The sequence below is a fragment of the Engystomops pustulosus genome, chromosome 6 (assembly GCF_040894005.1).
Source record: "Engystomops pustulosus chromosome 6, aEngPut4.maternal, whole genome shotgun sequence".
Lineage (NCBI taxonomy): Eukaryota > Metazoa > Chordata > Amphibia > Anura > Leptodactylidae > Engystomops > Engystomops pustulosus.
Genome location: NC_092416.1, coordinates 187,227,958 through 187,255,045, shown reverse-complemented (window position 1 = coordinate 187,255,045; position 27,088 = coordinate 187,227,958). Strand labels below are relative to the sequence as shown.

Here is a 27,088-nt window from a genome sequence, read left to right as displayed (position 1 = left end):
CTAATAATTTTGTGTGTATACAGCTCCTATGCAGAACTATGCATCGCCGTGGTTACAGACTACACTCCTCTGTAGTCGGCCTGGTCGCGCTGCCATCTCTGATGTTACAAGAGCATTTTTGGCTAATTTTTACTTTTTATTATTATTTCAGAATTGCAGAAGTTTTTTTTTTTTTCTTGTCCCATGAAATAAAAGGCGCGTGAAACCGGTGATCGGCGCGGGGTCCGTGTCTCTGTATTACCTAAAGCGATCTGACCAGTTATGATGTCATCACACTCCGATAACAAGTGGTTAAAGGGACCCCGAGAGCCTGTAATGGGGGGTCCCGGTGATGTCTGCCAGGGATAGAGACTGCAGGTCCCTATAGTGATCCGTCATTGGGACCCCCTGATATTGCAGGGACCCCCCATGACTATCTGCAGTAACAGAACAAGGTCAAGGGGGCTGGCTGCATTATTGGGGGGCTGGCTGCATTATAGAGGGAGGGGCTGGCTGCATTATAGAGGGAGGGGCTGGCTGCATTATTGGGGGGCTGGCTGCATTATAGAGGGAGGGGCTGGCTGCATTATTGGGGGGCTGGCTGCATTATTGGGGGGCTAGCTGCATTATAGAGGGAGGGGCACTGCATTATTGGGGGGCTGGCTGCATTATAGAGGGAGGGGCACTGCATTATTGGGGGGCTGGCTGCATTATAGAGGGAGGGGCACTGCATTATTGGGGGGCTGACTGCATTATAGAGGGAGGGGCACTGCATTATTGGGGGGCTGGCTGCATTATAGGGGGAGGGGCGCTGCATTACCGGGGGCTGGCTGCTGGATCACTATAGGGAGCAGCAGTCCTAATCCTGGTTCCACAGCAATGGGGGAGGGGGTAATAGAGACTATGGGGGTCCTTTAATGATAGGGATCATTCCCTGGAACTGCTGTACTATGTGCTATGACCAAATTGGGATACACGCTCCATTAATACCCTATATATTAATAAGGGGGGACCCTGCCTGTACCCCCACAATAACCCCTGGCTTACTGTCCCCAACCAGGAATTAAAGGGGTCCCTCGTATTAATGGGAGACTTATCTGCAGTATGATGGATTACTGAGAGCTTTACTGCAGCCTCCTGACGCAGAGTATTCCTGGCTCTATGTGTATGAGGGACCCCAGTGATCGGGGGGTTTCAGGATATTTTCACCCGACCATAAGAAACAATCTCCATACACGACGCAGAAGGAGAAAATGGGTTTTAATTACAATATAACAAAGTAAATGTGATTATGATCCCGTCTGGTTTATATAGAAGACGACGGGTGCAGTCATTTGGCTTGTTCTCCAATCACAGCCGAAGCTTCTCCGGCAGATTTCCTGCGCTCCTGTACTTACACTGAACAGCAGGGGGCAGCGTGGCTACAGATTGTAAAGGGAACCTGTGAGCAGCTTTTACCCCATTAAACTACCCCCCCCCCCTTTATTCTAGAATTTCCATGTTTTAGGTGAAATCTCTATAAAAAAAAAATCTCTTTCACGGGCATGTGACAAAGACCACAGAAGGGTCACATTTTACCTGATATGAGTCAAGGCTGCAGGGGAAGTGTCACTTCAGATGCCCCTATCTTTGGTACCATAGTACCTCGGACCAGGACTGCTGGTGCCATATTAAAGATAGGAATCTCATCTTTCAGATGGCACCAGGCTTGTGGTTCTACAGAACTGGAGATACAGGTAGGTAAATATAGAGTTGGAAATGTGATCTGCAGGTAAAGATTCAGTCCTCGCCTATGTCTTCATCTCACACAACCACAAGCTGAAAGATGGGATTCCTATCTTTATTATGATACCAGAACCATGTTTCTGGGTTCTATAGAAGTGAAGATAGAGGAGTCTGTAGAGACGCTTTTCCTGCAACCTCTAAACTTGACTCATCTTCGGGCAAATCTGACTCTTCTCTGCTCATTGTCACATGAATGTGGAGAAGATTTCTTTATAGGTAAACGGATCAGATTTCACATAAGGGGGAATTCTAGAAAGAACATTTCATGCCCTACCTGGAGGTGCTGGGAGATTAAAGGGGTAAATTCTGGTGACAGGTTCCCTTTAAGGATGTATCTGTGATTAGAATGTCTTTATAATGTACATGAGGTGTATTGTATATTTCTGTCTCCCACCACAAATTTTAAAATGTTACACTTTGGTTTTGGATTTGCAAGTATCTTTTCCAGCAAACATCTGAGGCTCCTCCTCGCATGTGCAGCTTCCATCACTGTGGGTCTAATGGATCGTCCCTGCGGAGGTCCAGCTCACTGAGATCTAGTTAGGAGGACCCGGCCTGTTCACATTCCTCAATCTTCACCCAGCTGTCAGTATTTGTGGTGTCCCACCCCAACCAGAAGGCAGCGTGGAGGGGCTCGGAGAAGAGGGCAGAGAAGGTGTGGAGGTGTCTGATGGGGTCACTGCGCTGGTAGAAGGACACCTGCCCGGCCTCGTAGTCCAGACATATCCTCAGCCGATGTTGTGACACGTCTTGGTCTACGCTGATCTCTTCACCGTTGTGCGCGGCCGAGTATTCCCCAATGAAATATTCCAGAGCCCAGGACTTGTCGTTACTTCCGATGAGTTGGGTGGTGCCGGTCCTGGCTACGCTCGGGTAACAGACCCCCACCCTCCACATCCCCGACGCGCTCCCTTCCACGTCCCAGTAATGTGTCCCCGATGCCAAACTCTGCCTGCTCAGGATCTGGTTACACTCAAACCTCTGAGGGGTTTTGGGGAGAGTGCTCTTGATTTTGGAATAGGACGCCTCTTTGAGGTTGTCGCTTACGATTATGTTATCGCCACACGTGGCCACGTCCAGTGTGAGATCCGTGGGTTCGGGGGTATAAATCCCCTTCACCACGCTTTCTATGAAGTCGGATAGGGTGTGTAACGTGGTGGAGATGGGCTCCATAGACAGATCATCTTGGCTGCTCCTATCGTCCATCATCGGAGCCTCGTTAGGGTCACCAGGTTGACTTGGATTTGACAGCTGTTCCTGTAGGATAGTCACGTGGTCGGTCGTGTGACACAGGGCCTCGATGCGCCTCCTCTTCTTGGATATCTCGTCTTTCGTTCTCTCCAGTTGGCGGATGAGATCTGAGATGGTCCGCAGTGCCCGCTCTTCTTGTTGGGAGACCTCCTCCAGGACTCTCCTCTCTAGGTCTTCCAGCTGTCTCCTGACCTCTACAATCGTGTCACTCACTTCCTTCTTGACCCAGGCCGCTCTATCACAGACCCTTCGCTTGCGTTCCTCCAGACCCTGGAAGCTTTTCTCCATCTGTGAGTTGTTTGATGTCAGTTGTTGTAGTAGTTGGAACAGTTGTCTCCTCTTCTTCTCGGTGGCTTGGTCCAGTGACTCCACCCGGTGTTCTCGGTGTTGTCCTTCCAGTCTGCAGGACACACAGATGCAGGTAGAGTCGTCGGAGCAGTAATATTCCAGGATCTTTTTGTGGACGGTGCATTTCCTGGTCGTTAGGTCAGTGCTGGGGTCACATAGGACGTGTTCGGGGGATGTGCTGTGGACTTTGAGGTGGTCGGGGCAGAGAGAAGCTTCACAGAGCAGACAGGACCTTACTGCCGAGACTGGAGCATGAATACAGTAGGTGCACAGGACTCCACTCTTCTTCTCTTCTTGCCGAGTCGTGTGGTATCTCTCCGCTATGTGATTCAGAGTAACATTCCCCTGCAGGACGGGGCGAGCCATGAACCTTGTTCTGCAGTCAGGACAGGAGTAGCCCCCAGCCCCCTCCTGGGTGTCCATCACACGCTCCACACACCCCCGGCAGTAGTTGTGACCACACCTCAGGGTGACGGGGTCGGTGTAGACCTCCAGGCAGATGGAGCAGCAAAGCTCGTCCCTCAGATCAGCCGACGCCATTGTAGACAGCAGGATCTGAAAGGGGATTTCCTGGTAACTTGATGACGGAGGCTCGGTCACAATTTAAAGGGACACTACACCTTAAATTGTTATTGTGTAAAAAAAGGGCAGCAGACATGACAATCGTCTACAACACTCGCTCAACTTGACCGATTTCTCAGGTGGTGGTGATTTTTAGGGTGTTTGAGGCTGGAGTAGCCTTGCGTCGAGTGATGATACTAGATGACTGGATGAGGAGAGGCCCCAGTAGGTCAGACCACCAACAAACCACCAGACGTTAAAAACTTTGTATGTTTCTAGGATTGTTTTCCTAGCGTTCTCTTTGCATGACGGTCTGGATAACCTGGGACAGCATGCAACAAAGTACGAAACGCATGCTCTATCATGGCGTAGACTTTTATGGCCTGACCGTGGGGACCAATGGTTGGAAGGTCCTCTCCAAATTCTCCTTTGGTTCCTCAGAGGTTTCTATGATCTTCCAGGACATGAATACAAATCATAGCTCGTAGACAAGAGATATACACAGGCCTTCGCGTGTTCCTACCCTATACAGCTGCACAGCCTGATGGTCTATAAAGTAGGTGGTTACAATTAACCTCCGTGCACTGGGATATCTGTAAGAACGTAACCATGGATTCTGGAAGCCACTCTTCACATACTTCAGGAGATGAGCTGTAGTACCTGACTCGGCCTAGGGACAGTGGGGGCGCTAGTCCTGTGAAGAAATAAACCTCCGCTCCGGTTTTCCAGCCCCTGTTTGCACATAACCTTTCATGCTTCCCATACACCAAAACACACACTTCCAAAGTTTTCGATTAACCCTTTATTTATTGAAAATAAAGTACAGGTAAACGGTATTTGATATTAAAGTATATATATATATTAATCATTCTAAGGTTTACTGATAGGTGGCAGTAGATATGATCATAAGCAGTGTATGGGTGTGGTCCTACATGTCCAGCAAGTATAAAAACTATGCAAATGAGCTGTCTTCTCCTAAAGAATTGCTGATCTCCAACATGTGGCGCTAAAGGAAAACTTCATATTTATTTTATTTCCGGGACGGTGTCCTGTTTAGAGAAGTAATTGTCACTTTTACATGTAAGTTTAGTGGCACCGCCATGGGGACCTGTTTACCCCAATATACACCTCAATGATTTAGCAAATCATTGCATTGCTGCTCAGAGATTAATGATGCAGATTAGCTGTAATTTAAAGAGAACCCGTCAGGCAAATTAACCCCCTAAACTATATATATTATCATAAACTGCCATTAGAGAGCATTGCCTCTGTCCCTTCATTGTCCCTCTACATGCCTGTAAACCTAAGCAATGAGGTCCTAAAGCTGTATGCAAATAACCTGTGAAATGTCCAATGAGTCATTAGCATATTCAAGCTGTCCAACTTATTCATGAGTGGGAGGCACAGCCACACCCCCAGTGCTTGACTGACAGCCTGAATAATGGTGTGAGGTATAATGGTGTAATTGCTCCTCCATGTGATTCCTGGTGCTGGCGCCCCCTGCAGCCTGTGTGTGTATAGGAGAGATACAGCAGCTCCAGGCAGCCATGTTATAGCAGAACATGTCAGGTACTTGTGTAGCTGATGTCTGTGTCTCTCACCTGCATATTAGGAGGATGCAGCATGTCAGCAGATGCAGCACACACACTAGCCATGCTTTACTATACATTACACACAGACATGAGCAGGGGGAGGAGAGGGGAGGGGTAACAGCGGTGACATCACTGCCTCTGACCATGTGACCAGCCTCATTTACATGATAAAAAATAGATGATTTTACAATGAATAATGTATGAAATAACTAGATAAAGGCTGGGATGGGATCCTTGTGAGCTGCTCCAACAGGTAGAGGTGACAGGACTAGTGACACAGACCTGATGACAGGTGTCCTTTAAAGAAAACTGTGCCTCTAGCGCCACCTGAAAGTCAATGTCCAAAATTTTAAAGAGACTTTGGAGACACAAATAGGAGACTCGCTCTTTTATCCCTTTGACAATAGAAAGATCATTTTCATACCTCCCAGATTATGTCACGTTCAGAAAGCTAAAAGTTACCTTAAGATTTCAGTTTAGGGGGAACCGCAATGGGGGTTTGATTCACCCAAAACACATTCAAAGTAAATGAAACAAATTCACAAAGACAATTTACCATAGGAAGGCGGCATTGTATATCATATGGCATATTGGCATCTCACACATCACATACATCTGTTGGGTTCGGCAGGGTCGGCTTTCTCTTGGTGTATGATGTGTCCAGTGATATGGTGGGATGTCCAGTTCTAGTGGCAGTGACTTGTTTCTCCTTCGTGAGAAAACATGCACCAAAAAGTGTGTGCGGTTGGGTTCTGCATATACAGTTGTCGTCTCCATGAGCTGACGGCTATTGAAGGTGTAGGTCCAGGACAGTGACAACATTTTTGGGAGCTGCCGTTGTCTTGATGATTGGTTGTCACTTCCTTTCACCAACTCTTGTTGTGACTCCTACTTCAGTAGTTTTACCCAGTCATCCCATACACAGAACGCAGCATGTAAGGGCTCGGTGAAGGTGGCAGTGAAGGTATGAAGATGTACAATTGTGTCGGTCAACTCGAAAAAGGCCACCTGCCCAGCCTGGTAGTCCAGGCATATTCGTAGTCGCTGACTGGAGACCTTATGACTTAATTGGGTCTCCTTACCGGCGTGGAGCACTGAATACCGGTTACTATTGTATCTACGCAAGCACCAGGACTTGGTATTTTCACCCAAGTATGAGCCATCTCCGCTTCTGTCCACACTGGCGTAGCTGACTCCGATCCTCCAGGTCCCAGATTGGCTGGTCTCCACTTCCCATGAGTGTCGTCCTGCGGAGAAGCTCTGGCTACTCAGAACCTGTGGATAGTACTGAAATTTCTCGGGGTGATACTGTTTGACTTCTGACCTGGATATAGTTGATAAGTCGCCTGATATATCAATGTCCTCGCAAGCCGTGTTCACATCTAGCGATAGAGACAAATCTTCTCCCTTACGGGTTTGTGTCTTCACACTCGCAACGAAGTCGGATAAACTTGAGTTCAATGTCTTGGAGATGAGACCTACATCCAGATCACCTAGAACATAGATCCCACCCCTATTTGTGTCCGTTGTATCTCTGGTGGGTTCCGGCTCTTGGAGGACTTTAAATGGATCATCCATGTTGCATAGTCTTGTGATGAGTTCCATCTTGCAGGACATCTCTTTCTTCTCGATATCAAGCTGCCGGAGAAGTTGTGTGACTGGGAGTAACGCCTGATCCCTCTGCTTGTGGATTTCTGCATGGACCTTCTTCTCCTCCTCTTCCAGTCGCCTTCTGATGTCTTTGAATATGGCGGCTGCTTTGTTGACTTCACCATCGGCCCTTTCTTCGACCTTCCTTTTGTGGTCTTGTATTCTCTGGATCCTCTTCTCGGTTTCTTTCCTTTTTGAGGTTAAGTTGCTGAAGACCTGCCTTGATCTCTCTTTCTTCTCGTCTGAGACCTCTTTCATTGTTTTGATCTTGTGTCCCTTGTGGTCACCGTCTAACCTGCAGGAGACACAGATTAAGGCGGCTTCCTTGGTGCAGTAATATTCCAGTATCTTCTTGTGGATGGGGCATTTTCGGCCCCCCATGTTGCTGGTGGGCTCGGATAAGATGTGTTCCGGAGACTTGCTGTGGACTTTGAGATGACTATGGCACAGGGAAGCTTCACACAAGAGACAGGACTTAACGGCGGCCACCGAGGACTGGATACAGTAGGTGCAGCATATTGCGGCTCGGTCTTTTTTACTTTGGGTAGACAAGAAGCATTGAGCAATGTTACTCAGCGTTGTGTTTTTCCTCAGAGCCGGCCGCTCCTTAAAACCTTCTCGGCATTGGGGACAGGAGTATTCTCGAGACCGCGCCTGGCTGTCCAGCACTAGACCTATACAGCCTCGGCAGAAGTTGTGGCCACATCTCAGTGTGACCGGATCCCTGTAGGTGCCCAGGCAGATGGAGCAGTTGAGTTCTTCCAACACATCCTTGGATTCCATGGCTGAGGGGGAAAAATTATAAAGTGTCAATTTTTCCAAAACATTTTGAAAAGTATTGAAGGCACTTTGTGAAGAATGTGAATTTATTTAAAACTGAGGTTTCTAGGAAATAACCCGGACGAGAAGTCCCATAGGGGTCGTTGCTCCATTCTGTGTGCTTCTTTATGTAGAAATTTATTAAAACTAAGCCCCCTCGGATCTGGGCCACAGTCCTTATAGTGGACTCCTAACCTTATTAGTGCAGAACTCTCATACCTCCGAGTATGCTGTAAAGCCGCTCCATGCGCTAACCTGGACCGCACAGTTGTGTATTGGGACCATGCGGTATAGTCATAAGAAGGAATTGTAGCACCAGGTGGTTGGAACCTCCCCCCCCCCCCCCAAGGATGGAGTATGACAGATATAGGCACAGCACCACGAAATAGGGAGAGGTCAACCCTGAAGATGTCAGATAATGCAACTAGAGAGCACATTTTAGAACTTGTGCCTAAGACAAGTGTGGCCCTGAACCATTGCATATCGGTGGATCCCAAATCTGACTTCTCAATTAGCCCATGTCTGACTACACAATGTATATTCAGGAAGGGAGGGCATGTCCCGTGTGATGGGTGTGGTCCTAAGACTACAGCGGCTGTGAGAAGCAATGTCTGACTACACAATTACAATGTAGTCAGAAAGAGGGAGGGAGAGCACGTCCTGCGTGATGGGTGTGGTCCTAAGACTACAGCGGCTGTGAGAAGCAATGTCTGACTACACAATTACAATGTAGTCAGAAAAAGTGGTGGGGGGGAGCATGTCCTGTGTGATGGGTGTGGTCCCAAGACTACAGCAGCTGTGAGAAGCAATGTCTGACTACACAATTACAATGTAGTCAGAAAAAGTGGTGGGGGGGAGCATGTCCTGTGTGATGGGTGTGGTCCCAAGACTACAGCAGCTGTGAGAAGCAATGTCTGACTACACAATTACAATGTAGTCAGAGGTGACGCCGCTCAAGACCAATAAGAGGAGGAGCATGTTGTATGTAACAAGTCTCACCTTGAGATTACAGGGACTATGACTGGTTATGGTCATACACATGTATGGGACTGCCCGGCCCATCCCAAGTATCACCTATGATTAATGTAAAGATCCATTGAGTGGTCCGCCGAGACCCCGATGTGTACCATACACACGTCTGTGTAACAAGTTGTTGTTAGGATGTATAACTGTCAAGCAATGTGCCTTCATAGGTGTTTTCTGCACTTCAAGTTACACCCCAAATAGGGTCACCAATGGGATAGGTTGCCCTCTGCATCCCTCCTACGTGGGCACACAGGGCTGTATAACTCTTCTCTAGGGCTATAATGTGTCTCATGCTGAGGAAGATGACACATGGGGCGCAGGTGCGTAGCTCGATAGCGCCCCCCTGTTATGTCTGTCAGCAGAAGGTACTGCACCTATTACATAAACTATTTCCTGTGCATAGGGACAAGTGTTCACCTCCGCCCTCCCCCGCATGTCACCGCAGCTGGTATGAGGAACTCCTAAAATAACACATCGGCCGCAGTGAGGGCTGACACATGCACAGGAGCGCAGTACAACTACCACGGGAGGAATCCTGCCTGTATATCCCAGGGTCATCCATACCTGTGTCACCGCAAGGCCCGGGGTTACTATGTCAAGGTCTTCTCTCCAGACTCTGCACCTCCTATAAGAGAAGTGAGGAAGGAGAAATCGAAAGAAAAGTGTCACATAACTTGTTCCATCAACCACTAAGGAACACGACGGGTTCAGTGCTGGGAGGAGTTATACACATAAGCCCCGCCCACATCTGCTCAATGTAATGTGCTGATACCAGGATATATACACTATATGTACAGGAGAGTGGACTCTGCCCCCACTGCACCCACCACCCAGAGAAAGAATCCCTAATATACAGGAACCGACCGACTACAAGGCACAACATCAATACAGCAGCATGTTCACAGGGGGCAGTATTATAGTAGTTATATTCCTATACATAGGGGGCAGTATTATTGTAGTTATATTCCTATACATAGGGGGCAGTATTATAGTAGTTATATTCTTGTACATAGGGGGCAGTATTATAGTAGTTATAGTCCTGTACATAGGGGGCAGTATTATAGTAGTTATATTCCTGTACATAGGGGGCAGTATTATAGTAGTTATATTCCTGTACATAGGGGGCAGTATTATAGTAGTTATATTCTTGTACATAGGGGGCAGTATTATAGTAGTTATATTCCTGTACATAGGGGGCAGTATTATAGTAGTTATATCCCTGTACAGAGGGGGCAGTATTATAGTAGTTATATTCTTGTACATAGGGGGCAGTATTATAGTAGTTATATTCTTGTACATAGGGGGCAGTATTATAGTAGTTATATCCCTGTACATAGGGGCAGTATTATAGTAGTTATATTCTTGTACATAGTGGCAGTATTATAGTGGTTATATTCTTGTACATAGGGGGCAGTATTATAGTAGTTATATTCTTGTACATAGGGGGCAGTATTATAGTAGTTATATTCCTGTACATAGGGGGCAGTATTATAGTAGTTATATTCTTGTACATAGGGGCAGTATTATAGTAGTTATATTCTTGTACATAGGGGGCAGTATTATAGTAGTTATATTCCTATACATAGGGGGCAGTATTATAGTAGTTATATTCTTGTACATAGGGGCAGTATTATAGTAGTTATATTCTTGTACATAGGGGGCAGTATTATAGTAGTTATATCCCTGTACATAGGGGGCAGTATTATAGTAGTTATATTCCTGTACATAGGGGGCAGTATTATAGTAGTTATATTCCTGTACACAGGAGGTAGTATTATAGTAGTTATATTCCTGTACATAGGGGGCAGTATTATAGTAGTTATATTCCTGTACATGGGGGCAGTATTATAGTAGTTATATTCCTGTACACAGGAGGTAGTATTATAGTAGTTATATTCCTGTACATAGGGGGCAGTATTATAGTAGTTATATTCTTGTACATAGGGGGCAGTATTATAGTAGTTATATTCCTGTACATGGGGGCAGTATTATAGTAGTTATATTCTTGTACATAGGGGGCAGTATTATAGTAGTTATATCCCTGTACATAGGGGGCAGTATTATAGTAGTTATATTCCTGTACATAGGGGGCAGTATTATAGTAGTTATATTCCTGTACATGGGGGCAGTATTATAGTAGTTATATTCCTATACATAGGGGGCAGTATTATAGTAGTTATATTCCTGTACATAGGGGGCAGTATTATAGTAGTTATATTCTTGTACATAGGGGGCAGTATTATAGTAGTTATATTCCTGTACATAGGGGGCAGTATTATAGTAGTTATATTCCTGTACATAGGGAGCAGTATTATAGTAGTTATATTCCTGTACATAGGGGGCAGTATTATAGTAGTTATATTCCTGTACATAGGGGGCAGTATTATAGTAGTTATATTCCTGTACATAGGGGGCAGTATTATAGTAGTTATATTCCTGTACATAGGGGGCAGTATTATAGTAGTTATATTCTTGTACATAGGGGGCAGTATTATAGTAGTTATATTCCTGTACATAGGGGGCAGTATTATAGTACTTATATTCCTGTACATAGGGAGCAGTATTATAGTAGTTATATTCCTGTACATAGGGGGCAGTATTATAGTAGTTATATTCTTGTACATAGGGGGCAGTATTATAGTAGTTATATTCCTGTACATAGGGGACAGTATTATAGTAGTTATATTCCTGTACATAGGGGCAGTATTATAGTAGTTATATTCCTGTACATAGGGGGCAGTATTATAGTAGTTATATTCTTGTATATAGGGGGCAGTATTATAGCAGTTATATCCCTGTACATAGGGGGCAGTATTATAGTAGTTATATTCTTGTACATAGGGGGCAGTATTATAGTAGTTATATTCCTGTACATAGGGGGCAGTATTATAGTAGTTATATTCCTGTACATAGGGGGCAGTATTATAGTAGTTATATTCCTGTACATAGGGGGCAGTATTATAGTAGTTATATTCCTGTACATAGGGGGCAGTATTATAGTAGTTATATTCCTGTACATAGGGGCAGTATTATAGTAGTTATATTCCTATACATAGGGGGCAGTATTATTGTAGTTATATTCCTATACATAGGGGGCAGTATTATAGTAGTTATATTCTTGTACATAGGGGGCAGTATTATAGTAGTTATATTCCTGTACATAGGGAGCAGTATTATAGTAGTTATATTCCTGTACATAGGGGGCAGTATTATAGTAGTTATATTCCTGTACATAGGGGGCAGTATTATAGTAGTTATATTCCTGTACATAGGGGGCAGTATTATAGTAGTTATATTCCTGCACATAGGGGGCAGTATTATAGTAGTTATATTCCTGTACATAGGGGGCAGTATTATAGTAGTTATATTCTTGTACATAGGGGGCAGTATTATAGTAGTTATATTCTTGTATATAGGGGGCAGTATTATAGTAGTTATATTCCTGTACATAGGGGGCAGTATTATAGTAGTTATATTCTTGTACATAGGGGCAGTATTATAGTAGTTATATTCCTGTACATAGAGGGCAGTATTATAGTAGTTATATTCTTGTACATAGGGGGGCAGTATTAATTATAGTAGTTATATTCCTGTACATAGGGAGCAGTATTATAGTAGTTATATTCTTGTACATAGGGGGCGGTATTATAGTAGTTATATTCCTGTACATAGGGGGCAGTATTATAGTAGTTATATTCCTGTACATAGGGGGCAGTATTATAGTAGTTATATTCCTGTACATAGGGGGCAGTATTATAGTAGTTATATCCCTGTACATAGGGGGCAGTATTATAGTAGTTATATTCCTGTACATAGGGGGCAGTATTATAGTAGTTATATTCCTGTACATAGCGGGCAGTATTATAGTAGTTATATTCTTGTACATAGGGGGCAGTATTATAGCAGTTATATTCTTGTACATAGGGGGCAGTATTATAGTAGTTATATTCTTGTACATAGGGGCAGTATTATAGTAGTTATGTTCTTGTACACAGGGGGCAGTATTATAGTAGTTATATTCTTGTACATAGGGGGCAGTATTATAGTAGTTATATTCCTGTACATAGGGGGTAGTATTATAGTAGTTATATTCCTGTACATAGGGGGCAGTATTATAGTAGTTATATTCCTGTACATAGGGGGCAGTATTATAGTAGTTATATTCCTGTACATAGGGGGCAGTATTATAGTAGTTATATTCTTGTACATAGGGGGCAGTATTATAGTAGTTATATTCCTGTACATAGGGGGCAGTATTATAGTAGTTATATTCCTGTACATAGGGGGCAGTATTATAGTAGTTATATTCTTGTACATAGGGGGTAGTATTATAGTAGTTATATTCTTGTACATAGGGGGCAGTATTATAGTAGTTATATTCTTGTACATAGGGGGCAGTATTATAGTAGTTATATTCCTGTACATAGGGGGCAGTATTATAGTAGTTATATTCCTGTACATAGGGGGCAGTATTATAGTAGTTATATTCTTGTACATAGGGGACAGTATTATAGTAGTTATATTCCTGTACATAGGGGGCAGTATTATAGTAGTTATATTCTTGTACATAGGGGGCAGTATTATAGTAGTTATATTCCTGTACATAGGGGGCAGTATTATAGTAGTTATATTCTTGTACATAGGGGGCAGTATTATAGTAGTTATATTCTTGTACATAGGGGGCAGTATTATAGTAGTTATATTCTTGTACATAGGGGGCAGTATTATAGTAGTTATATTCCTGTACATAGGGGGCAGTATTATAGTAGTTATATTCCTGTACATAGGGGGCAGTATTATAGTAGTTATATTCCTGTACAGAGCCGGCGTCAGCACCCGGCTGAGCCGGGCAAGTGCCGGGGCCCCACAGCTCCACAGGGGCCCACCATGGCCATGGATCAAACCGCTCAGCGTATCTTTCAATTACATCAGCGACAAGGATGCCGTCCCTAATGTAATTGAAACATACGCTGCCCCAATAATAATACTATAATAATACCCCCATATAAGATTAATCAGCCATATATACAGTGTGTGAGGTAATAATACCCCCATATAAGATTTATCAGCCATATGTACAGTGTGTGAGGTAATAATACCCCCATATAAGATTTATCAGCCATATATACCGTGTGTGAGGTAATAATATCCCCATATAAGATTTATCAGCCATATATACAGTGTGTGAGGAAATAATACCCCCTATATAAGATTTATCAGCCATATATACAGTGTGTGAGGAAATAATACCCCCATATAAGATTTATCAGCCATATATACAGTGTGTGAGGTAATAATATCCCCATATAAGATTTATCAGCCATATATACAGTGTGTGAGGTAATAATATCCCCATATAAGATTTATCAGCCATATATACAGTGTGTGAGGTAATAATACCCCCATATAAGATTTATCAGCCATATATACAGTGTGTGAGGTAATAATACCCCCATATAAGATTTATCAGCCATATATACAGTGTGTGAGGTAATAATACCCCCATATAAGATTTATCAGCCATATATACAGTGTATGAGGTAATAATACCCCCTATATAAGATTTATCAGCCATATCTACAGTGTGTGAGGTAATAATACCCCCATATAAGATTAATCAGCCATATATACAGTGTGTGAGGTAATAATACCCCCATATAAGATTTATCAGCCATATATACAGTGTGTGAGGTAATAATACCCCCATATAAGATTTATCAGCCATATATACAGTGTATAAGGAAATAATATCCCCATATAAGATTTATCAGCCATATATACAGTGTGTGAGGTAATAATACCCCCATATAAGATTTATCAGCCATATATACAGTGTGTGATGTAATAATACCCCCATATAAGATTTATCAGCCATATATACAGTGTGTGATGTAATAATACCTCCATATAATATTTATCAGCCATATGTACAGTGTGTGAGGTAATAATACCCCCATATAAGATTTATCAGCCATATATACAGTGTGTGAGGTAATAATACCCCCATATAAGATTTATCAGCCATATATACAGTGTGTGAGGTAATAATATCCCCATATAAGATTTATCAGCCATATATACAGTGTGTGAGGTAATAATATCCCCATATAAGATTTATCAGCCATATATACAGTGTGTGAGGTAATAATATCCCTATATAAGATTTATCAGCCATATATACAGTGTGTGAGGTAATAATACCCCCATATATGATTTATCATCCATATCTACATTGTGTGAGGTAATAATACCCCCATATAATATTTATCAGCCATATATACAGTGTGTGAGGTAATAATACCCCCATATAAGATTAATCAGCCATATATACAGTGTGTAAGGAAATAATATCCCCATATAAGATTTATCAGCCATATATACGTTGTGTGAGGTAATAATACCCCCATATAAGATTTATCAGCCATATATACAGTGTGTGAGGTAATAATATCCCCATATAAGATTTATCAGCCATATATACAGTGTGTGATGTAATAATACCCCCATATAAGATTAATCAGCCATATATACAGTGTATAAGGAAATAATATCCCCATATAAGATTTATCAGCCATATATACAGTGTGTGAGGTAATAATACCCCCATATAAGATTTATCAGCCATATATACAGTGTGTGATGTAATAATATCCCCATATAAGATTTATCAGCCATATATACAGTGTGTGAGGTAATAATATCCCCATATAAGATTTATCAGCCATATATACAGTGTGTGAGGTAATAATACCCCCATCTAAGATTTATCATCCATATATACAGTGTGTGAGGTAATAATACCTCCATATAAGATTTATCAGCCATATATACAGTGTGTGAGGTAATAATACCCCCATCTAAGATTTATCATCCATATATACAGTGTGTGAGGTAATAATACCTCCATATATGATTTATTAGCTATATATACAGTGTGTGATGTAATAATATCCCCATATAAGATTTATCAGCCATATATACAGTGTGTGAGGTAATAATATCCCCATATAAGATTTATCAGCCATATATACAGTGTGTGATGTAATAATACCTCCATATAAGATTTATCAGCCATATCTACAGTGTGTGAGGTAATAATACCCCAATTTTTTAACCCTCACATGTAATAATCTCTCGCTATAAACAATAATGTCTGCACAGTAAAGCTCGGATACCTGGTTATACTATCCTGTCCTTCTTTACTTCTCGGCAGTCTCATTGGTTGAACTTTCAGGAAATAACCTTCCTCCTTCCTCTCGCTGAGCAAAGGTCACCGATCTCGCTGGCTTGAAGTCGACACTGATCTTATTGCCATTTTCTAAAGGGAACAATAGAGATATATCCACCCTGTGAAGATGGCAACTGTAATCCTGAGGGACGAGCTGAGCTGCTCCATCTGCCTGAACATCTACTCAGATCCCGTCACCCTGAGGTGTGGACACAACTTCTGCCGGGGGTGTATTAATCGTGTGCTGGACACCCAGGACGGGGCTGGGGTCTACTCCTGTCCTGACTGCAGAGAAGACTTCCTAGAACGTCCTACTCCACCCAGGAATATAACTCTTAGTAATATTATCGAGAGATGTATCTCCTCGTCGCCAACAGAGAAGGTGGAGGGGATCTACTGCACCTATTGTGTCTCCTCTCCCGTAGCAGCTGTGAGATCCTGCCTTCATTGTGAAGCGTCTCTATGTGATCAACACCTCAAAGCCCACAGCAAGTCTCCCGAACACGTCTTATCGCAGCCAAGCAATTCCTTACAGAGCAGAAAATGCTCCATCCACAAGAAGATCCTGGAGTACTACTGCACTCAGGATGCCCTTTGTATCTGTGTCACCTGCTGCCTGGCTGGAGATCACAAAGGACATAAGGTGGAACAGCTCATCGAGGCCTCTAACAAGAAAAAAGAGACTCTAAAAACTATTTTGGCAAAGCTGTTGGCAAAGAGAGCGGAAGTGGAGGACCGAGTCCAAAGTCTGGACCAACGAAGAAGAGAAGAGCACGAAAGAGCATCCAGAACGACGGAGACAGTCAGCGCTCTCTTCGGAGACATCAGGAGACAGTTAGAAGACTTAGAGAGGAGGATCCTGGCTGAGATCTCCGAGCAAGAGGAGAAGGTTTCTGACTCGGTCTCCGCTCTGATCCAGAAGCTGGCGATAAAGAAGGACGAGTTGTCCGGGAAGATGTCTCACATCGAGAGGCTCTGTGACATGACTGATCCATTAACTGTCTTAAAAGAAGAGGAATCGGGCCGAGACGACTTTTGTGACACAGAGGAGGCAGATAATGTGGAGAGACAAGCCTACAATGACAAGGTCCAAAACATGGGGGGAGTGGATGAGGGGCTGATGAAGGTGACATTACACGCCGGCTTAGCCGACATTATATCTAGTGTAAAGGTCGGAGCAGATGAGGAGAAGCCTTCAGACATAGCGCTGGATGCAAACACTGTTTATCATCAGGTTTCAATAAACAGCTACAAGAGTATTACATGGAATAGTAGTAGCTACGGATGGCCAGCAACACCCGAGAGATTCCAGACGTATCCCCAGGTCCTGAGCACCAGGACATATTCTTCAGGGAAGCATTTCTTGGATTGGGAATTATACAGCCCTTCATCAGGGGACTGGGGAGTAGGGATGTGTTACCCCACCATAGACCGGAGTGGAGACTCTTCATATCTTGGGTTTAATACCAAGTCCTGGTGCTTACATGTGTATAATGGGCAATGCTCAGTGATACATGACAGCAGTAGAGTCTATCTACCTCACGTCCCCAAATCGCAAAGATTCAGGATGTGTCTGGATTATGAGGCCGGGCGCCTGTCCTTCTATGAGCTGTGTGACCCCATCAGACACCTGCACACCTTCACCAGCACCTTCACCGAGCCCCTTCACGTGGCTTGTTATCTGTGGGGACATTATATCTCAGTGACATTCAAATAATTCTACTTCAAATTTTGAATATATCTGATTCCGAGTTATAGTTTGTACTTTTGAGATAACCCGGGGTCAAGCCTATGCCCTTCATATAATGTGAATAAAATCTATGGGGTGAGAGAGAAACCTCCTCATATCTCCAGCTGCCTCGGTCTGTTTCTCTTGTCTTTCACACACGAGCGTCAGCGGGCTCATATAGGGCATTATAGAGAAATACTGACCCGACCTGATGGGAATAAAACAAGAGGGGTGAGGTATGAAAAATCCTTTCATCTGCAATATCCCCTTTCTGTGCCTGAGTCTTCTCACTCACTCAACACCATGTTAGCACCTGCGCCGCCGGCCAAACACAGTCCTAAACTATCCGTCTATTTATGAGCTGCGATACAAATGGGCGGACGCTGTAATTCTGCATGTTTACACATCACAGGGTAAAGGTCCTCCCTAGAGATTGCAGTTCTGAAAAGGGGAAATTCAACATGAGGACAAAGGCTAAGAAAATCTTTCATGGTCTGTCTCGACATATCTGCGTACCAATACGGATATCTGATGGATGTCACTACAGTCAATGCGGCTCGTTTGGGGACTGTTGTCTATCATTTATGGGTCCATCTATGTCATTCGTTTTCTGTTCCCTCAAAGGATCAGAAGAACAGTCGATAGAGCTCTGGTCTAAGACTTTCTCTCACTAGACGGCGGGCAACTGAGTTTGCTGTTTTATTAACATATTGGTGTCTTAGGTTTAGAATTAACTCCGCCCAATTGTACCTGATATGTACGGTAGATATATACACTCAGCGGCCACTTTATTAGGTGCACCATGCTAGTAACGGGTTGGACCCCCTTTTGCCTTCAGAACTGCCTCAATTCTTCGTGGCATAGATACAACAAGGTGCTGGAAGCTCCTCAGAGATTTTGCTCCATAGTGACATGATGGCATCACACAGTTGCCGCAGATTTGTCGGCTGCACATCCATGATGCGCATCTCCCGTTCCACCACATCCCAAAGATGCTCTATTGGATTGAGATCTGGTGACTGTGGAGCCATTTGTGTCCAGTGACCTCATTGTCATGTTCAAGAAACCAGTCTGAGATGATTCCAGCTTTATGACATGGCGCATTATCCTGCTGAAAGTAGCCATCAGATGTTACAGGGTACATTGTGCTCATAAAGGGATGGACATGGGCAGCAACAACACCATGACACCACCACCACCAGCCTGACCCGCTGATACAAGGCAGGATGGATCCGTGCTTTCATGTTGTTGACGCCAAATTCTGACCCTACCATCCGAATGTCGCAGCAGAAATCGAGACTCATCAGACCAGGCAACGTTTTTCCAATTTTCTACTGTCCAATTTCGATGAGCTTGTGCAAATTGTAGCCTCAGTTTCCTGTTCTTAGCTGAAAGGAGTGGCACCCGGTGTGGTCTTCTGCTGCTGTAGCCCATCTGCCTCAGAGTTGGACGTACTGTGCGTTCAGAGATGCTCTTCTGCCTACCTTGGTTGTAACGGGTGGCGATTTGAGTCACTGTTGCCTTTCTATCAGCTCGAACCAGTCTGCCCATTCTCCTCTGGCATCAACAAGGCATTTCCGCCCACAGAACTGCCGCTCACTGGATGTTTTTTCTTTTTCGGACCATTCTCTGTAAACCCTAGAGATGGTTGTGCGTGAAAATCCCAGTAGATCAGCAGTTTCTGAAATACTCAGACCAGCCCTTCTGGCACCAACAACCATGCCACGTTCAAAGGCCTCAAATCACCTTTCTTCCCCATACTGATGCTCGGGAGAACTGCAGGAGATTGTCTTGACCATGTCTACATGCCTAAATGCACTGCCGCCATGTGATTGGCTGATTAGAAATTAAGTGTTAATGAGCAGTTGGACAGGTGTACCTAATAAAGTGGCCGGTGAGTGTAGATCCTCGCTCACTATGGTCGTGCCTTTATCTTTGGTTTATAAATTACTTATGATCCATTTTATGTTTGAGACAACCCTCAGGTCCTGCTACCAGCCAGTGTCTTGGTATCTGCTTCTAGCCAATGCCCTGCTACCTTCTGCCAGTCTATGACCAGCTACCAGTCTGTGTCCTGCTACCTTCTGCCAGTCTGTCACCATCTACCAGTCTGTGTCCTTCTACCTTCTGCCAGTCTGTCACCAGCTACCAGTCTGTGTCCTGCTACCCTCTGCCAGTCTGTCACCATCTACCAGTCTCTGTCCTGCTACCTTCTGCCAGTCTGTCACCATCTACCAGTCTGTGTCCTGCTACCTTCTGCCAGTCTATGACCAGCTACCAGTCTGTGTCCTTCTACCTTCTGCCAGTCTATGACCAGCTACCAGTCTGTGTCCTGCTACCTTCTGCCAGTCTGTGACCAGCTACCAGTCTCTGTTCTGCTACCTTCTGCCAGTCTATGACCAGCTACCAGTCTGTGTCCTGCTACCTTCTGCCAGTCTGTGACCAGCTACCAGTCTGTGTCCTTCTACCTTCTGCCAGTCTGTGACCAGCTACCAGTCTCTGTTCTGCTACCTTCTGCCAGTCTATGACCATCTACCAGTCTGTGTCCTGCTACCTTCTGCCAGTCTATGACCATCTACTAGTCTGTGTCCTGCTACCTTCTGCCAGTCTATGACCAGCTACCAGTCTGTGTCCTTCTATCTTCTGCCAGTCTGTGACCAGCTACCAGTCTGTGTCCTTCTATCTTCTGCCAGTCTGTCACCATCTACCAGTCTGTGTCCTTCTATCTTCTGCCAGTCTGTCACCAGCTACCAGTCTCTGTCCTGCTACCTTCTGCCAGTCTATGACCATCTACCAGTCTCTGTGCTGCTTCCTTCTGCCAGTCTGTCACCATCTACCAGTCTCTGTCCTGCTACCTTCTGCCAGTCTGTCACCAGCTACCAGTCTCTGTCCTGCTACCTTCTGCCAGTCTGTCACCATCTACCAGTCCGTGTCCTTCTACCTTCTGCCAGTCTATGACCAGCTACCAGTCTGTGTCCTGCTACCTTCTGCCAGTCTATGACCAGCTACCAGTCTGTGTCCTTCTACCTTCTGCCAGTCTATGACCAGCTACCAGTCTGTGTCCTGCTACCTTCTGCCAGTCTGTGACCAGCTACCAGTCTCTGTCCTGCTACCTTCTGCCAGTCTATGACCATCTACCAGTCTGTGTCCTGCTACCTTCTGCCAGTCTGTCACCATCTACCAGTCTGTGTCCTGCTACCTTCTGCCAGTCTATGACCAGCTACCAGTCTGTGTCCTGCTACCTTCTGCCAGTCTGTGACCAGCTACCAGTCTCTGTCCTGCTACCTTCTGCCAGTCTATGACCATCTACCAGTCTGTGTCCTGCTACCTTCTGCCAGTCTATGACCAGCTACCAGTCTGTGTCCTGCTACCTTCTGCCAGTCTGTGACCAGCTACCAGTCTCTGTCCTGCTACCTTCTGCCAGTCTATGACCATCTACCAGTCTGTGTCCTGCTACCTTCTGCCAGTCTATGACCATCTACCAGTCTGTGTCCTACTACCTTCTGCCAGTCTATGACCAGCTACCAGTCTGTGTCCTGCTACCTTCTGCCAGTCTGTGACCAGCTACCAGTCTCTGTCCTGCTACCTTCTGCCAGTCTATGACCATCTACCAGTCTGTGTCCTGCTACCTTCTGCCAGTCTGTCACCTGCTACCAGTCTCTGTCCTTCTACCTTCTGCCAGTCTATGACCAGCTACCAGTCCGTGTCCTTCTACCTTCTGCCAGTATATGACCAGCTACCAGTCTGTGTCCTTCTACCTTCTGCCAGTCTATGACCAGCTACCAGTCAGTGTCCTGCTACCTTCTGCCAGTCTACGACCATCTACCAGTCTGTGTCCTGCTACCTTCTGCCAGTCTGTGACCAGCTACCAGTCTATGTCCTGCTACCTTCTGCCAGTCTACGACCATCTACCAGTCTATGTCCTGCTACCTTCTGCCAGTCTATGACCAGCTATCAGTCTGTGTCCTGCTACCTTCTGCCAGTCTATGACCATCTACCAGTCTGTGTCCTGCTACCTTCTGCCAGTCTGTCACTATGGTCGTGCCTTTATCTTTGGTTTATAAATTACTTATGATCCATATTATGTTTGAGACAACCCTCAGGTCCTGCTACCAGCCAGTGTCTTGGTATCTGCTTCTAGCCAATGCCCTGCTACCTTCTGCCAGTCTGTGACCATCTACCAGTTTGTGTCCTGCTACCTTCTGCCAGTCTATGACCAGCTACCAGTCTGTGTCCTGCTACCTTCTGCCAGTCTATGACCAGCTACCAGTCTGTGTCCTGCTACCTTCTGCCAGTCTATGACCATCTACCAGTCTGTGTCCTGCTACCTTCTGCCAGTCTGTCACCAGCTACCAGTCTGTGTCCTGCTACCTTCTGCCAGTCTATGACCATCTACCAGTCTGTGTCCTGCTACCTTCTGCCAGTCTGTCACCAGCTACCAGTCTGTGTCCTGCTACCTTCTGCCAGTCTATGACCATCTACCAGTCTGTGTCCTGCTACCTTCTGCCAGTCTGTCACCAGCTACCAGTCCGTGTCCTGCTACCTTCTGCCAGTCTATGACCATCTACCAGTCTGTGTCCTGCTACCTTCTGCCAGTCTGTCACCAGCTACCAGTCTGTGTCCTGCTACCTTCTGCCAGTCTATGACCAGCTACCAGTCTGTGTCCTGCTACCTTCTGCCAGTCTATGACCAGCTATCAGTCTGTGTCCTGCTACCTTCTGCCAGTCTGTCACCATCTACCAGTCTGTGTCCTGCTACCTTCTGCCAGTCTGTGACCAGCTACCAGTCTGTGTCCTTCTGCCTTCTGCCAGTCTATGACCAGCTACCAGTCTGTGTCCTGCTACCTTCTGCCAGTCTATGACCAGCTACCAGTCTGTGTCCTGCTACCTTCTGCCAGTCTGTGACCAGCTACCAGTCTGTGTCCTGCTACCTTCTGCCAGTCTATGACCAGCTACCAGTCTGTGTCCTGCTACCTTCTGCCAGTCTATGACCAGCTACCAGTCTGTGTCCTGCTACCTTCTGCCAGTCTATGACCAGCTACCAGTCTGTGTCCTGCTACCTTCTGCCAGTCTATGACCAGCTACCATTCTGTGTCCTGCTACCTTCTGCCAGTCTATGACCATCTACCAGTCTGTGTCCTTCTACCTTCTGCCAGTCTATGACCAGCTATCAGTCTGTGTCCTTCTACCTTCTGCCAGTCTATGACCAGCTATCAGTCTGTGTCCTGCTACCTTCTGCCAGTCTGTCACCATCTACCAGTCTGTGTCCTGCTACCTTCTGCCAGTCTTTGACCATCTACCAGTCTGTGTCCTTCTACCTTCTGCCAGTCTATGACCATCTACCAGTCTGTGTCCTGCTACCTTCTGCCAGTCTGTGACCAGCTACCAGTCTGTGTCCTGCTACCTTCTGCCAGTCTATGACCATCTACCAGTCTGTGTCCTGCTACCTTCTGCCAGTCTGTCACCATCTACCAGTCTGTGTCCTGCTACCTTCTGCCAGTCTATGACCATCTACCAGTCTGTGTCCTGCTACCTTCTGCCAGTCTATGACCAGCTACCAGTCTGTGTCCTGCTACCTTCTGCCAGTCTATGACCATCTACCAGTCCGTGTCCTGCTACCTTCTGCCAGTCTATGACCAGCTACCAGTCTGTGTCCTGCTACCTTCTGCCAGTCTATGACCAGCTACCAGTCTGTGTCCTGCTACCTTCTGCCAGTCTATGACCAGCTAGCAGTCTGTGTCCTTCTGCCTTCTGCCAGTCTATGAGCAGCTACCAGTCTGTGTCCTGCTACCTTCTGCCAGTCTATGACCAGCTACCAGTCTGTGTCCTGCTACCTTCTGCCAGTCTTTGACCATCTACCAGTCTGTGTCCTTCTACCTTCTACCAGTCTATGACCATCTACCAGTCTGTGTCCTGCTACCTTCTGCCAGTCTGTGACCAGCTACCAGTCTGTGTCCTGCTACCTTCTGCCAGTCTATGACCATCTACCAGTCTGTGTCCTGCTACCTTCTGCCAGTCTGTGACCAGCTACCAGTCTGTGTCCTGCTACCTTCTGCCAGTCTGTGACCAGCTACCAGTCTGTGTCCTGCTACCTTCTGCCAGTCTATGACCAGCTACCAGTCTGTGTCCTGCTACCTTCTGCCAGTCTATGACCAGCTACCAGTCTGTGTCCTGCTACCTTCTGCCAGTCTGTGACCAGCTACCAGTCTCTGTCCTGCTACCTTCTGCCAGTCTATGACCATCTACCAGTCTGTGTCCTGCTACCTTCTGCCAGTCTGTCACCTGCTACCAGTCTCTGTCCTTCTACCTTCTGCCAGTCTATGACCAGCTACCAGTCCGTGTCCTGCTACCTTCTGCCAGTCTATGACCAGCTACCAGTCTGTGTCCTGCTATTTTCTGCCAGTCTGTGACCAGCTACCAGTCAGTGTCCTGCTACCTTCTGCCAGTCTACGACCATCTACCAGTCTGTGTCCTGCTACCTTCTGCCAGTCTGTGACCAGCTACCAGTCTATGTCCTGCTACCTTCTGCCAGTCTACGACCATCTACCAGTCTATGTCCTGCTACCTTCTGCCAGTCTATGACCAGCTATCAGTCTGTGTCCTGCTACCTTCTGCCAGTCTATGACCATCTACCAGTCTGTGTCCTGCTACCTTCTGCCAGTCTGTCACTATGGTCGTGCCTTTATCTTTGGTTTATAAATTACTTATGATCCATATTATGTTTGAGACAACCCTCAGGTCCTGCTACCAGCCAGTGTCTTGGTATCTGCTTCTAGCCAATGCCCTGCTACCTTCTGCCAGTCTGTGACCATCTACCAGTTTGTGTCCTGCTACCTTCTGCCAGTCTATGACCAGCTACCAGTCTGTGTCCTGCTACCTTCTGCCAGTCTATGACCAGCTACCAGTCTGTGTCCTGCTACCTTCTGCCAGTCTATGACCAGCTACCAGTCTGTGTCCTGCTACCTTCTGCCAGTCTATGACCATCTACCAGTCTGTGTCCTGCTACCTTCTGCCAGTCTGTCACCAGCTACCAGTCTGTGTCCTGCTACCTTCTGCCAGTCTATGACCATCTACCAGTCTGTGTCCTGCTACCTTCTGCCAGTCTGTCACCAGCTACCAGTCTGTGTCCTGCTACCTTCTGCCAGTCTATGACCAGCTACCAGTCTGTGTCCTGCTACCTTCTGCCAGTCTGTCACCATCTACCAGTCCGTGTCCTTCTATCTTCTGCCAGTCTATGACCATCTACCAGTCTGTGTCCTGCTACCTTCTGCCAGTCTATGACCAGCTACCAGTCTGTGTCCTGCTACCTTCTGCCAGTCTATGACCAGCTACCAGTCTGTGTCCTGCTACCTTCTGCCAGTCTATGACCAGCTACCAGTCTGTGTCCTGCTACCTTCTGCCAGTCTGTCACCATCTACCAGTCCGTGTCCTTCTATCTTCTGCCAGTCTATGACCATCTACCAGTCTGTGTCCTGCTACCTTCTGCCAGTCTATGACCAGCTACCAGTCTGTGTCCTGCTACCTTCTGCCAGTCTGTGACCAGCTACCAGTCTGTGTCCTGCTACCTTCTGCCAGTCTGTCACCATCTACCAGTCTGTGTCCTGCTACCTTCTGCCAGTCTGTGACCAGCTACCAGTCTGTGTCCTGCTACCTTCTGCCAGTCTATGACCATCTACCAGTCTGTGTCCTGCTACCTTCTGCCAGTCTATGACCATCTACCAGTCTGTGTCCTGCTACCTTCTGCCAGTCTATGACCATCTACCAGTCTGTGTCCTGCTACCTTCTGCCAGTCTATGACCAGCTACCAGTCTGTGTCCTGCTACCTTCTGCCAGTCTGTCACCATCTACCAGTCTCTGTCCTGCTACCTTCTGCCAGTCTGTGACCAGCTACCAGTCTGTGTCCTGCTACCTTCTGCCAGTCTGTCACCATCTACCAGTCTCTGTCCTGCTACCTTCTGCCAGTCTATGACCAGCTACCAGTCTGTGTCCTGCTACCTTCTGCCAGTCTGTCACCATCTACCAGTCTCTGTCCTGCTACCTTCTGCCAGTCTATGACCATCTACCAGTCTGTGTCCTGCTACCTTCTGCCAGTCTTTCACCATCTACCAGTCTCTGTCCTGCTACCTTCTGCCAGTCTATGACCAGCTACCAGTCTGTGTCCTTCTACCTTCTGCCAGTCTATGACCAGCTACCAGTCTGTGTCCTGCTACCTTCTGCCAGTCTATGACCAGCTACCAGTCTGTGTCCTTCTACCTTCTGCCAGTCTATGACCAGCTACCAGTCCGTGTCCTTCTACCTTCTGCCAGTCTATGACCAGCTACCAGTCTGTGTCCTGCTACCTTCTGCCAGTCTATGACCAGCTACCAGTCTGTGTCCTGCTACCTTCTGCCAGTCTATGACCAGCTACCAGTCTGTGTCCTGCTACCTTCTGCCAGTCTGTGACCAGCTACCAGTCTGTGACCTGCTACCTTCTGCCAGTCTGTGACCAGCTACCAGTCTGTGTCCTTCTACCTTCTGCCAGTCTATGACCAGCTACCAGTCTGTGTCCTTCTACCTTTTGCCAGTCTGTGACCAGCTACCAGTCTGTGTCCTGCTACCTTCTGCCAGTCTGTCCCCATCTACCAGTCTGTGTCCTGCTACCTTCTGCCAGTCTATGACCAGCTACCAGTCTGTGTCCTGCTACTTTCTGCCAGTCTATGACCAGCTACCAGTCTGTGTCCTGCTACCTTCTGCCAGTCTGTCACCATCTACCAGTCTCTGTCCTGCTACCTTCTGCCAGTCTATGACCATCTACCAGTCTGTGTCCTGCTACCTTCTGCCAGTCTTTCACCATCTACCAGTCTCTGTCCTGCTACCTTCTGCCAGTCTATGACCAGCTACCAGTCTGTGTCCTTCTACCTTCTGCCAGTCTATGACCAGCTACCAGTCTGTGTCCTGCTACCTTCTGCCAGTCTATGACCAGCTACCAGTCTGTGTCCTTCTACCTTCTGCCAGTCTATGACCAGCTACCAGTCCGTGTCCTTCTACCTTCTGCCAGTCTATGACCAGCTACCAGTCTGTGTCCTGCTACCTTCTGCCAGTCTATGACCAGCTACCAGTCTGTGTCCTGCTACCTTCTGCC

General features: G+C 46.1%; 3 protein-coding genes across 3 annotated transcripts; 1 reads left to right on the top strand and 2 right to left on the bottom strand.

Annotated features, from left to right (window-relative positions):
• Window positions 1-1,252: 1,252 nt before the first annotated feature.
• Window positions 1,253-3,933, bottom strand: LOC140065165 (E3 ubiquitin/ISG15 ligase TRIM25-like). Its single transcript, XM_072112725.1, has one exon. The coding sequence runs from the start codon at window positions 3,901-3,903 to the stop codon at window positions 2,305-2,307; it is 1,599 nt and encodes a 532-aa protein (XP_071968826.1). The 5' UTR covers window positions 3,904-3,933; the 3' UTR covers window positions 1,253-2,304.
• A 797-nt stretch (window positions 3,934-4,730) lies between these two features.
• Window positions 4,731-9,715, bottom strand: LOC140065164 (E3 ubiquitin/ISG15 ligase TRIM25-like). Its single transcript, XM_072112724.1, has 2 exons — window positions 9,576-9,715; window positions 4,731-7,951 (listed from the first exon to the last, which is right to left on the bottom strand). The coding sequence occupies exon 2, from the start codon at window positions 7,947-7,949 to the stop codon at window positions 6,405-6,407; it is 1,545 nt and encodes a 514-aa protein (XP_071968825.1). The 5' UTR covers window positions 7,950-7,951; window positions 9,576-9,715; the 3' UTR covers window positions 4,731-6,404.
• A 6,562-nt stretch (window positions 9,716-16,277) lies between these two features.
• LOC140066204 (E3 ubiquitin/ISG15 ligase TRIM25-like) lies at window positions 16,278-18,032 on the top strand. The gene has a single exon (XM_072113736.1). It carries the CDS (start codon window positions 16,367-16,369, stop codon window positions 17,954-17,956), a length of 1,590 nt encoding a protein of 529 aa, XP_071969837.1. The 5' UTR covers window positions 16,278-16,366; the 3' UTR covers window positions 17,957-18,032.
• The last annotated feature ends 9,056 nt before the right edge of the window (window positions 18,033-27,088 follow it).

Bases quoted from the DNA above. Each gene is read 5' to 3' on its own strand.
- LOC140066204 (XM_072113736.1), top strand. From the start codon at position 16,367: ATGGCAACTGTAATCCTGAGGGACGAGCTGAGCTGCTCCATCTGCCTG.
- LOC140065164 (XM_072112724.1), bottom strand. From the start codon at position 7,949: ATGGAATCCAAGGATGTGTTGGAAGAACTCAACTGCTCCATCTGCCTG.
- LOC140065165 (XM_072112725.1), bottom strand. From the start codon at position 3,903: ATGGCGTCGGCTGATCTGAGGGACGAGCTTTGCTGCTCCATCTGCCTG.